Source organism: Hemibagrus wyckioides, linkage group LG19, assembly GCF_019097595.1.
Source record: "Hemibagrus wyckioides isolate EC202008001 linkage group LG19, SWU_Hwy_1.0, whole genome shotgun sequence".
In the NCBI taxonomy this organism is placed as follows: domain Eukaryota; kingdom Metazoa; phylum Chordata; class Actinopteri; order Siluriformes; family Bagridae; genus Hemibagrus; species Hemibagrus wyckioides.
The window spans coordinates 5,870,191-5,886,241 of NC_080728.1; the positions used below are offsets into that span (position 1 = coordinate 5,870,191).

The 16,051-nt window shown below is 36.5% G+C and overlaps 1 protein-coding gene across 5 annotated transcripts in view; it reads left to right on the plus strand.

Annotated features, from left to right (window-relative positions):
- LOC131369790 (chemokine-like protein TAFA-2) overlaps positions 1 to 16,051 on the plus strand; it is a 48,419-nt gene that overhangs the window by 20,302 nt on the left and 12,066 nt on the right. For all 5 annotated transcript variants that reach the window (XM_058416644.1, XM_058416646.1, XM_058416643.1 and 2 more), the window contains one exon: positions 10,085 to 10,185. In XM_058416644.1, coding sequence (XP_058272627.1) covers positions 10,086 to 10,185 — 100 coding nt within the window. In that variant the 5' untranslated portion in view covers position 10,085. The remainder of the gene's footprint in view (positions 1 to 10,084; positions 10,186 to 16,051) is intronic.

The following is a 16,051-nucleotide window of genomic DNA, read 5'->3' on the forward strand; positions in this document are numbered from 1 at the left end:
ATGACAGATCATCATCATTACTGAGTGCGATTATGGCTGCAGCTTTGCTAATGTAACATAGTACTACCATATGAATAAAGCCTCCTTAGTATTAACCCTTATGTTCCCTTTGGGTTGCAGTGACCCAGTTTAAAATACTCTCTCTCTCTTTTTTTTTTTTTAACAAAAAGTAGAACAAGACTTAATGAGCTTGGTTCAATTTCTATAATGAACAGCTTTTTGCAGGGACTACGCTCAGGTCATTTTGACCTCTAAGTAACAAGGTGAAATAAAAGTATTACTTAACTTAAACACACACACACATACACACACACACACCTCCAAAGTCAAATATAGTCACACATCATAAAAATTAGGATGAGCAAAAATTCCACTCAAACAAGAGCAGTAAATTTATGCTAACATTCTCATTAGACCTGATTTATGTATGAATTTCTGCTCAAAAATATATGTGATAAAATTATTGACACCCTTTCCACATGCCCCGAAGATCATTTTAATTAAAAAACTCTGTTCACACCCAGTATGTACACATCGAATGATCACATGTGCTGTTAAACACATTGTGAACACATCTCTCACAGCTCTCATGGAAAGCGAACCATCTCCGATCACTTTGTCACTGCGACTCTCGGCATGCGTGAATCTAGCATTAGATGGTGTTTAATCCAGGATGCTTTTCATTTACACTTCAAATGTTATATGGTCAATTGTGTCCCAAGCCACCTCTGAAAGTGTTTGAGTGAATGGATCACAGGACACATGTAAATGTCAGGAGCAAACAGGGCCTGATTATCATTCATTATCACTTTCAATCCCCTTATCTGGTTTCCCTGTAGTAGAAATATAAGGTTGCACACATGTAAAAAACCCTTTACCACTTATACTGTAGAATAAACCGAGTAAATGATCAATACAAGAGACATATGGTTGTTAACCTGCTTGTGTAAATGAAGTGCTGGATATCAGCCAAGACTTGGCAGTGAGGTGGATAGTGATAGAGGTGATGATATTTACCCCCTTGAATTTGTTCACATTTTGTAGTGGAAATTAAATTAATTCAAGTGGTATTATACTATATGTCAGGAATCTACATAGAATGTAAATAAAAACTTATCGTTGTTCTTTGGCTGGTCCAAGTTCAGGGAATCATCAGATCCTGGCAGGTTTTATGGCTGAATGCCCTTCCTCCCATTTTATCCGGTACTGGGGGTTAACCTCTCCATGGCTGGGTTGGTTCACTGACCAAGGAGTCACTGCGGTGAGAATGCAGGATCCTGCCTTTGGACCACCAGGGACACTAGCCAAACACTTAATACTGAAGTGGTGAAAAATATCAGTATAATTTGGAAACTGTAAAAGAAAGTAAAAGTTGTAATTTTTGTATATAAGATGTTACGAAATCTCTAAATTAGTTCTGCTGCAACCAGCCATCATAAGTTACACTACTGGTTAAATGGAGCCTACTTGAGTCTAATTTGATGTTATTTGATATGAAAATAAACACACTTATTTCTAGAACCACAAAAAAACATATATCTCAACATAAAGCATCATGAAGACCAAGGAGCTATAAAAACCTCCAGGATAACACTCCAGAAAAAAAAAAATCCAGAGATTTGTTATAAAAGTTAGATTAAATGTAGAGAACGTGGTGCGATAAAAAAAACCAAAACAAAACAAATGAAGCTATTATTTTTCTGTAACACTCATTGTCTCGTATAGTTGGCGAAACACCGTCTACAAAAAATTATGATCCACATTATATCACACTTTATGACCCTCCAGCCCTGAGCCTTTACTTGTTTTTTTCCCAATTGCTAGCAGTGGAGAAGCTTTAGAGACAGCAGGTGCATGTTACAGGATGTCATCACCTGTACTCACTCATAGCTCTTGCCAAGTTCCCTCCTGCCACATTCATTGAGCTGAGCTGAACTGTGCAGTCAAGGTGACTCCATCCACCAGCCTGAACTCACTGCAACTAAATTGCAATAAAAGAAATCGCTATCATACCACTATTCATCTCCAAGGCTCTGGCTATTCAGTGACCTGAAACTGTCTCATACATTTCTTGTTTGCAGGTGTGTGTTGTTTTTGTAATGGGAATTGAAGTTACAATAAGTGTTTTTTTCTTGGATTTTAAGGTCACTGTGAGATGTTTGCATAACTGTATATATATATATATATATATATATATATATATATATATATATATATATATATAATCTACATAAAATGTTATACAAACTCAGAGCTTTAGTGTTACAGCTCCACCTGTACGATCCTTGTGAGGACCTTCCATTGACGTGATTATTAATGCAGTTTATTAATTCCACAATATGATGTTTCTTCGATTTTATACTATTATATACTTCTTCTATGATGATGCTAATCTCAGGAACCAAACGGAAACATATTGGTTGTTTAGTTTGTAAGATTTTTTGGCTGTTTTTGTATTGTACAACTCAGGAGGTTCAGGCAAATCTCCACATAAGGAGATATTCTTATCTTTGTGAGGATATTTGCTCTCTGCCAAGACATGCTCAGATATCACACACACACACACACACACACAGAGAGAGAGAGAGAGAGAGAGAGAGAGAGAGAGAGAGAGTTATTGTGCTTTTGCATTTGTCCTGTGTGAGAGATTTGAGAAAAGGAGAGAGAAACAGACATATATTTCACAGAATTTTTGCCATCCTGTGTGTGTGGAGTTTGCACGTTCTCTGGTTTCCTCCCCCAGTCCAAACACATGTGCTGTAGGCTGATTGGCATCCCTAAATTGTCTATAGTGTGTGAATGTGTGTGTGATTTTGCCCTGTGATGACCCCATCTAGGGTGTGCCTTACCTTGTGCCCTGGAACCTCACAACACTGTGTAGGATAAACACCACAGAAAATGAATGAATGGACAGATTCCAGTTTATTACATTATTATTATTAAAGTTAAGTGACTTCGGTGAACTTTTATCCTTTGTAAAGCTTTCTTACTTCAAGACGTTGCTGTGTAAGGTCCACTTTCGGGTCATGGTGTCAGTTTGTTTGATTTGATTTTCATTTCTTCTTATGTGTATGACACTTGTTACAGTCACACTGTGCTACACAAACCCAAGAAGGATTTCATTTCTGAGAAAATCTTTAAGGTCTGGTATATTCCTTTGGCTGAATTACAGTTTTCAAGCCGAGGAACTTCGTCTCGTTCCGTTTGATTTACTTTTCGACTCATCGCCGTTCTTTTTCTTTTCTTTTGCATTTAAAGCGTTAACCCTGAAAAGCATCAGTTCACCCACAGCTTCTGCTGAAGTCAACACCTAAGCAAAGAGACACTTTTTCAATCAGCCTTACATGACTGCTACTATTTTCGCTCATGCCCCGCTAAATGTTTGTAGAATATGTGAAGAAAAACATGAGGCTATTTTGGAACGCCATTACTGGCCTCCAGAGTGTACAAAACTACATGAAGAAATAATTGCCAGCAAAAAAAAATTTTACCTCTTAACATACACCAGTATATGTGTGTAGCCGCCTTTAGTCCCATTATAGTCCATATTATTATTAGTTAAAGAATTAAAAATGACAAAAAGAATAAAACACTACAGTGAAGGAAGATTGGAATAACTGAACTATATCAGTCTTCATTATAACTTGTGCGGTAATTTTTTCTTAATGATGTTTTCTGATCTGGTGTTGATCACATGATCATTTAATATTCAATTTCAATTTTTTGTATAGTGCTTTTAACAATGGACATGGTATAGAAACAAGTAAAGTTACTTTTTTTTGTCCCTATTTTATCTCTATAATATAAATCGACCAGCCAAATCTACCGTGACACAATTGTAATGACAATAAAATCGATTGTCATGTCTCTCTGCTGCTTTCCATTTACAAATTCAACACAATATCAGTTCATTTACTGCCAGTATAAAACTTTTTTACAGTACATAGTGTAAAATGGCTCTCAGTCTCTTGGCAGTAATCTCTTAAAACTTCTCAGTGTTTCTTTTGTGTAACTTTGGATATGTCCATCGAGGACTTTTCATTCCCGAGCGTCTGCATCGAGGCAGCTGATGTACGTAGTTTTCCAAGGTCAACACTGTGTTGTGAACTGTGCTCATTGGCCTGTGGCTATTCAATTTGTTGTGGGGAGAAGGAGCTGATGAAAAGGAAATGGCTCGCGGGGTAGCAAACGCCACAGTTCACAGAAAGTGGCTTAGACGTGTTCTGTTTCACTCAGGTTGGGACCATAGCAATCATTCTTGGGTTGAAAGAGCAAAGTGTATATATGGTGTGAAATAAAGTCAAAACGCATCTATGATCAATTAAAAAAAGAAGACGCAGTGTGGTTGCCTGGATTCACGCAGGAGAAGTGTAATGAAGACAGATGAGACCATCCAGCACTAACAGTGAGAGTACATGGCGTGCTGTTTTAGACAATTTGGGTAACAGGAACAGTCTTTTGTTAGACTTTGAAACTTTTGAATTATTTATTACAAGAGATGTTATTGTTCCTTGCCACGCTTTTTCACTGTAGTTTTATTCTTTATTATATTCCTTCAGCACTAAATAGTCTCACTTAGAAATTTGGAGCAATTTGCATGACGTCTTCCATATGAAAATATACAAAGCTTAAGGTTAAAATTTCATTTGTTATAAAATTCAACCGTTCGCTCATATGAGTCCAGGTTCAATATACAGCAGCTTAGTCTAACAGAAACATTCCCAGTGATATTTACTTAAAGGTAGAATTTCACCCTGATCTTAAATAATAAACCCAATCAAAATCAAATTAATTAGTAAATTACATTAAGTTCCGACAATGTTTCGCCCTCAAAATTAAACAAATATCCTAGATAAAGGAATGAATCAATTAGGCTTGGCAAAAGTGCTTCATACAGAATGAGATGTGTTTGTCTTTGGTAACATTCCCAGCTTTGCTTATGCAGCATTTAATAAAACAACAGTAATTAAAAGCCTTTGAAATATAGAACATTGTCTTATCCATTACTAAAGGACACTCTTAAAAGGAATGGGTTTATATATCTATATATCACTTGCTTCTTATATGGAGACCCATGTTTCTTTATATAGAAAGAGGAACCCACTAGTATCATTAGAATCATTTAGTGGTTCAGTATAATAATAATAATAATAATAATAATAATAATAATAATAATAATAATCATCATCATTATTATATTATTATTATTACACATTTAGAGAAGAAAGTAAAGCAAATTCAAACTTAATAAAAATGATATTAAACAAAAACAACATTGTGTTATGGGCAGATTGTATCTAGTATCAATAACAGCAAAGCTCCCGCCACTTATTGAAGTGTTTCTCTCATTTCAGCTTTACAAAATGAATAAAAAGCTCTTGGATCTTTTCTTAAAATATCACATTCCTAAACATGTGGTTTCAAAACATCTCACAGCATTACATACATAGAGATAAAACCCCTTAAAGCAATGGCCTTGATTTCATTGTGCACATTTTACACATTACATAGATGTGTTGTAAAGAGTTCTACATAGAACCAGTTCTTGGGAAAAGGTAGAACCAAATATTGAATAAATATATATCATAAAAAAACTTGATTTGTGTGAATCTTGATCTTGTTTTTTAGTCAGCTAAAGATCTTGAGGCAGTGTGTATCTATGGCAGAAATAAAACTAGAAGAGAAAAATAAACAATAATATATATTAAATTTACACACACACACACACACACACACACACACACACACACACACACACACACATATATATATATATATATATTATTAGTTTGTACAATTTCATCAGGATTATTGCTTTACTCCTTAAAGGGTAAAATATGACTCTGTGTAGAGTCTGGAGTGTTACAACAGTTAAGCAGGGTATGTGGCAGACAGGAAACAACTCTAGCCTTTTTATTCAGTAGACTTCTAAGGTTTCGATTATTCCTTTGGTTTCTTGAACACATATAAGCTCTCTCTCTCTCTCTCTTTCTCACTCACTCACTCACTCACTCTTTGTAACTGCTTTATCTTGCTAAAGAGTCTCGCCGTGGATCCAGAGCCTGTCTCAGAATCACTGGGCATGAGACTGCCAATATATTATAGGGCAAAATACATTCACACAATTATTCACCCTGGGGTCATTTTATCTTAGTCAAATCATTCTTTCTGGAAAGTTTTTAGAAGAAACGCACATGGACAGCGGGGAGAACATTAGATTTCACCTATAGGACATCACCTTTATAGTACGAATGCAGCTAGCATCTAATCAGAATTGTAGATAGCAACATAGCATTTATTGGTATAGTGCGAGGAAAGAAAGAAAGAAAGAAAGAAAGAAAGAAGGAAAGAAAGAAAGAAAGAAAGAAAGAAAGAAAGAAAGAAAGAAAGAAAGAAAGAAAGAAAGAAAGAAAGAAATGAGATAGGATTTCCAGTGACAATGCATTGCAAATGGCATGAATCCAGTGATATGACTGAATGATATTCATGACACTGCAGTACAACTGAATAAAGGATGAAACTAGAAGGAGGTGCAAATGGAATGGTGATTACATAGACATGGATCCAGTGGCATGAAAGGCATTACAGTATAGATATATAGGTTAAGGAATTAGTGGCATTGTGAAGAGAGATTGACAGCTATGAAGGTGAAGATGTACAGCAGAGATTCTAGGATGGGAGAGAAGTCATCAGTGATGGCTCTTGAATGTCCTTGATGGAAGGTAGCTGGGCAGCGGTGATGTGATGGGCAGTTCTTACCACCCGCTAGAGGGCCTTCTGGTCAGACCCTGAGCAGCTGCTGGACCATGTTGAGATGCAGTTTGTCAGTATGCTCTCAACGGTACAGATGATACAATTTCTTTGCCAGTATCTGAACAGATAGATGAGCTTTCCTCAGTCTCCTCAGGGAGTAAATACACTGGAGCACATTCTTGCTCACATATACAGAATTGATTTAATGTTGGACATTAACAACATGCTGTTCATTTTTTTTTGTCATATTTGTTTTTTTTTCTGATTTCCTTCACAAGCTTGTAACAAGCAGAATACTTTACAGGACTTGCCAGTGAGTTGCCAGGTTTTAGAAATTAAAAGGACTGTAGTTGTCCTGTATTGTATTTCTTCTGTCCTGTGTTTACAATATCTGTCTACATATCTATAGTTATGGCACTCTCGGGATCTTTAAACGCCTTCACAGATTCAGCCACTGTTGCTTTTTGTGTTTTATTATTTCATTTGCTCAGTCACAGACTGATGATTGCGCAGAACTGTGTTAGTGTCCATAGTCCCAGCTCCACAGATGTTTAAATTTGAACACTAATAAAACCAAAACCAAGCCATGCACACAGACATAACAAGTCTCATTTTAGCTCCTGTTGTAAATTGCTTCACAATATACAATATAAAACTTCCTTTGCTCCTGTGCACTAACTAACCAGCTTCCTACGTCTCACTATTCAGAAATAACGGATCACGAAATGTCTCGATTGATCAGCCACAATTTAGTAAAGATTTGTATGCTGAGCATGTTTTTCCTTATATGTTAATTCATTTTCGGGTAAGGTAAAGGTAATACACTTTATTGGCTTTGCATACAACACAATTTAGTGTGACAACTCTCAGAAAGCAATAAGGACATTTAAACAATCATGAAAGGAAATTAAATTAAGAATTAGGAATTGAGAAACAGAGTACACTGTAAAATATATACAAGATTGCACATACACTATATTGGCAAAAGTTTTGGGACACCCCTCCGAATGATTGAATTCAGGTGTTGTTTTTCAGGAGTTGGACTCGGCCCCTTAGTTCCAGTGAAAGGAACTCTTAATGCTTCAGCTTCATACCAAGACATTTTGGACAATTTTTTATGCTCCCAACTTTGTGGGAACAGTTTGGGGATGACCCCTTCCTGTTCCAACATGACTGTACACCAGTGCACAAAGCAAGGTCCATAAAGACATGGATGAGCGAGTTTGGTGTGGAGGAACATCAGTGCCTGACCTCACAAATGCGCTTCTAGAGGAATGGTCAAAAATTCCCATAAACACACTCCTAAACCTTGTGGAAAGCCTTCCCAGAAGAGTTGAACCTGTTATAGCTGCAAAGGGCGGGCCAACTCCATATTACATTCATGTGCAGGTAAAGACAGACGTCCCAGTTTTGGAATGGCTCACAGTCTCCACTCTTATTCATCCCAAAGGTGTTCTATCCGGTTGAGGTCAGAACTCTGTGCAGACCAGTCAAGTTCCTCCAAACTCGCAAATCCATGTCTTTATGGACCTTGCTCTGTGCACTGGTGTGCAGTCATGTTGGAACAGGAAGGGGTCATCCCCAAACTGTTCCCACAAAGTTGGGAGCATGAAATTGTCCAAAATGTCTTAGTATGAAGCTGAAGCATTAAGAGTTCCTTTCACTGGAACTAAGGGGCCGAGCCCAACCCCTGAAAAACTACACCTGAATTCAATGATTTGGAGGGGTGTCCCAAAACGTTTGCCAATATAGTCTACCTGTAATACCTTGATATTCATTCATATTTGTATAAAAGGCAAAAATGTCTGTAGGTCTAAATAAAATCAACTTTCCTCTCAAATTCATTTCTTATTCAGTCAATAATAATAATTATAGCCACATCCTAAAATGGACTGTGTGTGTGTGTGTGTGTACAAAAACCATTGGCACCTTCCTAATGGCATATGTAATCTAGACACGTCCTCAGGAATCTAGAGGACGACTTCATTTTCTCCAGTGAGACGGACAAAACCTGTCACTTGCATGAGGTGCAAAAATATAACACTCACCTCGGTGTACAGCCTGAAATTCAACATATTTCAGAAACAGGATTCGCTTGGGTGTTGGGTTGGTGTTATTTTGAGGTGAATAATTTGTTTGCCCCCTAATGGAATGAAAAAAAAAAAAAGAATTGGTGTTGCATATTTGGGTTGGCAAGACAAATGAGAAGAAGTGCAATAAAATTTCAAATGCAGTTCAAGTTCACCTCTGGTGCTAGCATGTAATTAAAAAAAACATCTTGAGACTGAGTGAAGTTCAATTTAGCTTCTGAGAGACTTTTGATAATTGTGAAGCGTTCTTATTATTCTGACTATATTATTAACAGACCAACTATCTAAAGTTTCACATGCGGTTGTGATGTCTTTTTATCTAAAAGGTCTATATATTTGCTGACACTGACTTTACAACAAGAGTAGACGAATAGTATTACACTAATATCTCAATTAATAGGTACTAATGATATGTTAAGGCATGCATTAATCAGGAACTAATGAAGAGATAACTAACCTTATCTACAACATGATTCTGACGAATTCGTGCACCTCAAGCACTTTTAGTACATATTTGTTAAATAATGTATTAATTAACACATAGGAGTAAACTCCGTCAAACCTGCTCTATTAGAAAGAATATGAATTCATTTTGTGTCATTCTCCCTTCATTTCTCTCCCTGTATTTTCTGCTTGCTCTTGCTCAGGATTTGGACTCTAATAATAAATAATCTGATAGAACTCTGGTTTTAAATGTTAATAGATAATAGCATCTGCTAAAGCAATAAATATTACTGTATTAATTTCACCAGTGTGTGTAAAGAAGCAGAGGTCCAGGCCTGAGCCACACAGGGCATGTACTAGTACTACAGTGGAATTGGAAGAGAAATGGATGGAGAACGATATGAAATGGGCTGAAATAAAATGATCGGTGGTTATTATGTATTGTGGAAATATTCATATGTGGATAATGTTTGTGTACGCAGCTGTACTGCATATATATAGAGCATGTTTGATACATGTTAACTAAGACATTATTTAACAAACATGCACTAATTTGCTTAAAGCAGTCGTTTTTCATGCTTGAATTTTCATTTCAAAGGTTAGCTCTTCATTAGCTGGTGATTAGTACATGCCTTACCTTATCATTAGTTCATATTTAAGTATTAATTCAGGTGTTAGTGCAGGATTATTAATGTATTATTAGTGTAAAGTGTTAACGTGATATTTCTCTCTCTCTCTCTCTCTCTCTCTCTCTCTGTCTCTCCTCTCTCTCTCTCTCTCTCTCTCTCTCTCTCTAGGATGATTAAGAAACAAAAGCAGAAGACCTTTACACAAGTTCTGCTACTCATCTGCATGCTCACCCTCTTGCTATCACCGATCCACATCGCAGGACATAAAGGTGAGTGTAAATTTAGTATCCAAGCCGAAACATTACCGAGCACGACACTGGTGTACAATCAAGATGTAAGTCCGTAGAACTAAATTTACTACTCTGAATAACGTCCTGTGCATATTAATATCCTTTTTGTTCCAAGTCAAATTTGTTTGTGTTAAACAGTGAAAAACTACATCATTAGCTTCAACGTATTATTATTTTCCACTCCTGTTACACTGCAGTCTAGACATTACTCAAAGAGTTATTTTACAGTAAATAATCTCATTTTATTTTTACAGCCAATGTGATTGAGGTTAATCACCACCCCAGTAAATGCAGCTAGCATTACAATTCTCTTATTAGCCTCATAATCTGAGGACTAGCATGCTATAGCAATTCTTAATAGATGTGCTGGAGTAATGCACGCTGGGTATTGTCATGGCAAGGAACTGAGACTAATTACATATGAAATTATAACATGCTAATTGTAAGCCAGCCAGGCTTCTTTATCTGACATTTCTTGTCTTGTAGATTAGAATAAAATACAGAAATGTATTGTGGCTGTGCAGAAGTGACTAGTTGAATATTTACATGATATGACACACAACTTTGATGGCAGCAAATTGCTTACAGCAACATTCCGACCTGTAGCATGCCTACTGAGGGTGGAATAATGCATTAACTAAATCAGTATATTATTTTAATTACTACGGGGGATTGTCAGTGCCAGAATAGCATTCTAATGATCTTACATTGTCCCTAAAGTCATTTGAAATGGGTAGAAGTAATTATTTGTTCATTAGCAAATATATCAGGGTTTAAATGCTTCAGTGTCTGGATTATTATTATTATTATTATTATTATTATTAGCATGACCGTTAAGAAATTCACTATTAGGTGTAGATATTGGGCCACAAATAATAGCTTTATTAGCTGATTTATTTATTTATTTATTTAATATGGACACTGTTAAAAAAAAAAGCAGATCTACGGATAAGAGGATCCGAATGCAAATCGTAAAATGTGCTTGGAAAAAACAGATTACAGCATTTTAAGACAAACCCTTCCTCCTTTGAGCTCTCTCAGCAGCAGACAGTACCCCATTGTGCCACACAACAATATGGCGATATGACACCAGCTTACCTTGACGAATAGTTCAGTAGCTCAGTGCATGTTCAGCCGCCAGGCAGCTTTTGGCCCAATTAGGGACGCGCACATTCAGGAAACTGGCAGCGGCTTTGGTTTGCTCGTCCTCAAGATGCTCATCATCTTAGCGGGGATTGGAATCAAATTAGCTTGCAAGGGTTCAATTTCCATCTGATAATTTTGGTACACTGTAATTTCCCCAGGGTTTTTTTTTTCTTCGGGAAGTGTAAATCTATTATCATTCGAGTCAGGCACGGCTTCCGGAGAGCACTTAATGTTTGGAGGGAAGATTTGGACCCGCAATGGAAAGAAGGAGAATAGATGTGCAATTCAAACAGCAAATATTGAGCTGCTGATGGTCCAGCATGCAAATAATATACACTTTTCTTTCTTTCTAAAAGCTTTACTTCACCACTGAATTAAATACCTACTAGATCATGACATTGTAAAGCTGGCACACACTGTAGTTTAACTGAAATTGCAAACCAATTTCAACTGTATTATATATGAGCAGATGCCCTTTATAATGTCTAACACAGACCTTAGTTATTTCTTCACAATAGCAGTAGTAATATAAGTACAGTATCTTTAGCAAACACCTATATCCAGAGCTGCTTACATTTATCTCGTTCATACAACTGAGCAGTTGAGAGTTAAGTCTTTGCTCAAAGCTCCAGCAGTGTCAGTGCTGGGATTTTACCTCACAACCTTCTGATCACTAGTCCAGTGTCATAACCACTGAGACACCATGCTCCCCATCACACACTCCATTATTTACAGTGGAATTCACTGTATCATAATCATTCTATTTGCTCATGTCACCTTGGGTAGCTGCAGCACCAGAACAAATATCAAATAATCAGAGGTATGTTTGTCGAGTCTGTTTTCTAATCTCATGTTTCATGGGATCCAGTGATTATGTACAAAAAGTTTTTCTTTTTGGGATTGCGGCCCGCTGAAGCTTATTTTCACTATATCTCCTTCAAATATCACAGCTCTATTAGAGTTCTTATTGTCTGTGTTAATAATAAAAAGGTTTACATTTCTGTGTTTCCTGGTTTGGTTATTAACACATGTCTATCAATATCCTTAGAGTGATATCTTTTTTCATCCTAAAATAATTTAACAAAATAATATTCTTATCCATATGTCCATCTACTAATAATACCAGAGAATGGACTTATTAGAGTTTCTTTAAAGGAAAAATAAAAAATAAAAATGGCCATATCGTGTCTGCACTCGCTGTATACTCCCATCATCCTCAGCTAGTTTCCACACCACATGACTCTCAGTCATAGGATTAAACTGAAACCTATCCATGGTCACAAAAAACAGACTTCTTAAGAAACATGCTGTATTCAGCTGTTTGTACTGTGATTGATTCCTAATTAGCCACGTAACCTGTTCGAGTTCATCCTGACCTTCTGTCTGTCCCTCAACTTGATGGTTGCCTAAAACCTATACTGTATTTCCAAAGGTTAATGGACACCTGACCGTCACACCCACATGTGCTTTCTAATTCCCGATTTATTCCCTCTGTGTGTGCTATTATAATGTGCTCCACTTTCTTTTCTCCAATAGATGTTGGAGCGTGGCTGTGGGGATGAGTGATCATTCAGCTACAAGAGCATTAGTGAGATCAGACACTGATGTTGTAAGAGTGAGGAGGTCTGGGGTTCAGTTGGTGTTCCAGTTCATCCCAAAGTTAGGGCTCTGTGCAGGACACTCCAGTTCTTCCACTCCAACCTTAACACACCATGTCAGGTGTCCACACACTTTTGCCCATATAGTGTATGCCCATCTTTATAATAATAATAATAATAATAATAATAATAATAATAATAATAATAATAATAATAAAAATAATTGGTAAGTATTAATTAATCAATTAATAATATTAACAATAACAATAGTAATAATAATAATAATAATTATTATTATTATTATTATTATTACACAATATTACATAGAATATGAATTAATATGGAGTAGACTTGACCAAAGCTTTATGATTCACTGTGTGATAATGATTATATTCAGACAGCAGCATTTCTTCCCCAACATTTTTAGCCTTTGTTCAAATTCACAGTCCAACTTTTGCTCACAAATCTCCCGACTCATTTCAGGCACCCAACTAGAACGTCTTATGAAATAATGTGGATATAAAATGTGAATACAGGGGTCATTTGGCTGTCAAATGATCAAAAATACATTGCGTTTTTCATCCTCCAAATGTGACCTCCATCTCCATCTCCCAATGCTTTAATACATCACAGCTAGATTAGACATGCAGAGCCACTGAGCTTATTTGTTTGTTCCTTCACACCTGAGAATGAACACTTAAGACCTCTGGAGGAGATGCTGACCTTATCTTTACAGTACCTGAAATAGCACCTAGCTCAGTGTTACTTCTCTTCCTCCATGTGCATGTTTGCACTAATAGAGTTCAGAAAGCTCAGAAAGCAAATAACGGCTGGCGCCTCAGTTCAGCCTCGTATTTAGAAGGTGCTGGGAGAACATGCGAGTTCTTTTCAGTAGTTCTTCCTGTTCTTCTATAGTTAAAGTAACCAGGACAGTCTTCAAGAGAGAACAAATTATTAAAATAAACACAGACCACTTGCTGCCTTGTACGGATAAAATATTCTCTCTACTCCTAGTGAGGTTAACACTCAAACTATAAATTCGATTAAGGATGATATCAATATAAAGAAAAAAACCACCCACGTCGGGTTATAATTGTGCTGATAGAATCCGCTGACTATTTCTAAATGTCACCAATTCACATTAGACATTAGGAATGTCAGAGCGCTATGTGGAAAATGTTTACAAGGGACTTCAATAATTATAGAGAGGAGTACTGTATACACAAAACCCCTCGACTGAACACATTTCAGTATCGTTTATCATAATTTACCGACTCCAACCCCGTATTCTATTTATTAGTCATGAAAATGCAGAGTAATTAGATAAGCTTGTCTGCACTGCTATAGAAGAGTGCAAGGGCAGGTATCCAAACATTCTTAATTAGTTGTTTACCACATTAGATGGAAACAAAAATGCATCCACAGGAGGAGGGAACTTCATGGAAATGTCACACACAATTAAAAGTGCATAGACATACACTGCCTTTAAATAATTCAGACAATACCAGGGGAGCCAACTGCATAAACTGCTAGAGAAACGGATAAAAAATACAGAACACTGCACTTTTAATGCTGAGCGCTGCTTTAACTTGCATTTTGAATACTTTACTACTTTAGTTAGCTTCATTTATGGCACCTGTGTGTGACAGCTACACCACACATCAGAATATTCATCTTTTATTACAAACTTTCTGCTACATCACTTCCCATTTAATCTGTTTTTAACGCCGATATATAACATTCATATGAAGTTAAAGGTTTTTATTTTTACCACTAAGGTTTCTCCGAGTGGAACTAAAACAGTCCTATCTAGGAAATTTGTATGGGATATTTACGAAGTGATATAATTATAGGTCATCCTGATTTTTTGTTTAGAAATAAATGCTTAAAAGTCAGGTCATGTCCCACTTCAGCTTTAAACACATCCCATAAAGCGCTACTGCTAACCAAAATGGCCGAAAGAACCCCCGTATGACTTGATATGGCTGTGATTCAGAGTAGGCATGAAGCTGCAGGCTGAGATTCGGTACAACCTCACGACTGCAAGTGTGATATTGATTCATTATTTTATCAGGTGAGTCATATGATTGGTTTTTCGGCCATCTTGGTACGCATCACTGAGTATCCAAGAAACTGACAAAATATGGCCAAAGTTTCATTTGTTTTAACGTTTATTTTTGCTTTGTTAGAATTTCATTTTAACATTTCATAACTGTTTCAAAAAAGGAAGTGAGATTTTAAGTATCGAACGCAGACGAGTGGAGTGATACACACAATGAAGAGCTGTTATATCCCAGCACGCTTACATTACATATAATCAGCCCTGGAACATCACTCATCCAATCAAATTAGTGGAGTGGAACTAACTGATTTTCACACACGCTTTGTGAAGTCTCGCTTTCCTAACATCATTACCAAGCTTTGTTCTGCTGTTTATTGTGTGTCTGGTTTATTGACTTTGTTTACCATATTTCAGATTGCCTTGTTTGCCATTTTTCTGGCATTGGATATCTGATTTTGGATAGTTTTTCGACTGTGCACAGAAATAAGTAATTGCTAATAAAAGCTTGAAAGAAAATATGATAATCTTACAGACTGAGGTGGAAACAGATCCACTTGCAGTTTTACTTCTAATGAATGAGAAACAGGACAACAACCAGATTCCAAATAAAAATACAGGCAAAGGGTCAGAGCAAAACCAGTATATAAGAAAATCATGAGTCAAAAATCATAAAAAGTTGATACATGTACAAAAGCTTGTTACGTTTTTTTGCTTGTTGAGCGCTACTGAGAGTCACTTCACAATGAGTTAGTGGGTGAGTTCTTTTTATAGTGCGTGTTTATGTTACTGGGAACATGTGAAGGAAATCTGAAGTCTGGGGATTGAGAACATATTAACGGTGATGGATTCTGGGAAGTGTAGTCTGGAATGGTCAGGTCTGTAGTCTGCAGTGTGTTCTGGGAAAGCCGATGGAGCTGACAGATATATTTAGCATAATTGTTATAATGTGAAGGACATAATAATACATTATATTTTTGAAATCATAGAAAAAATAAGAGTTGATTGCTATAGATAACTGATATATCAACCGTCTCCTTAT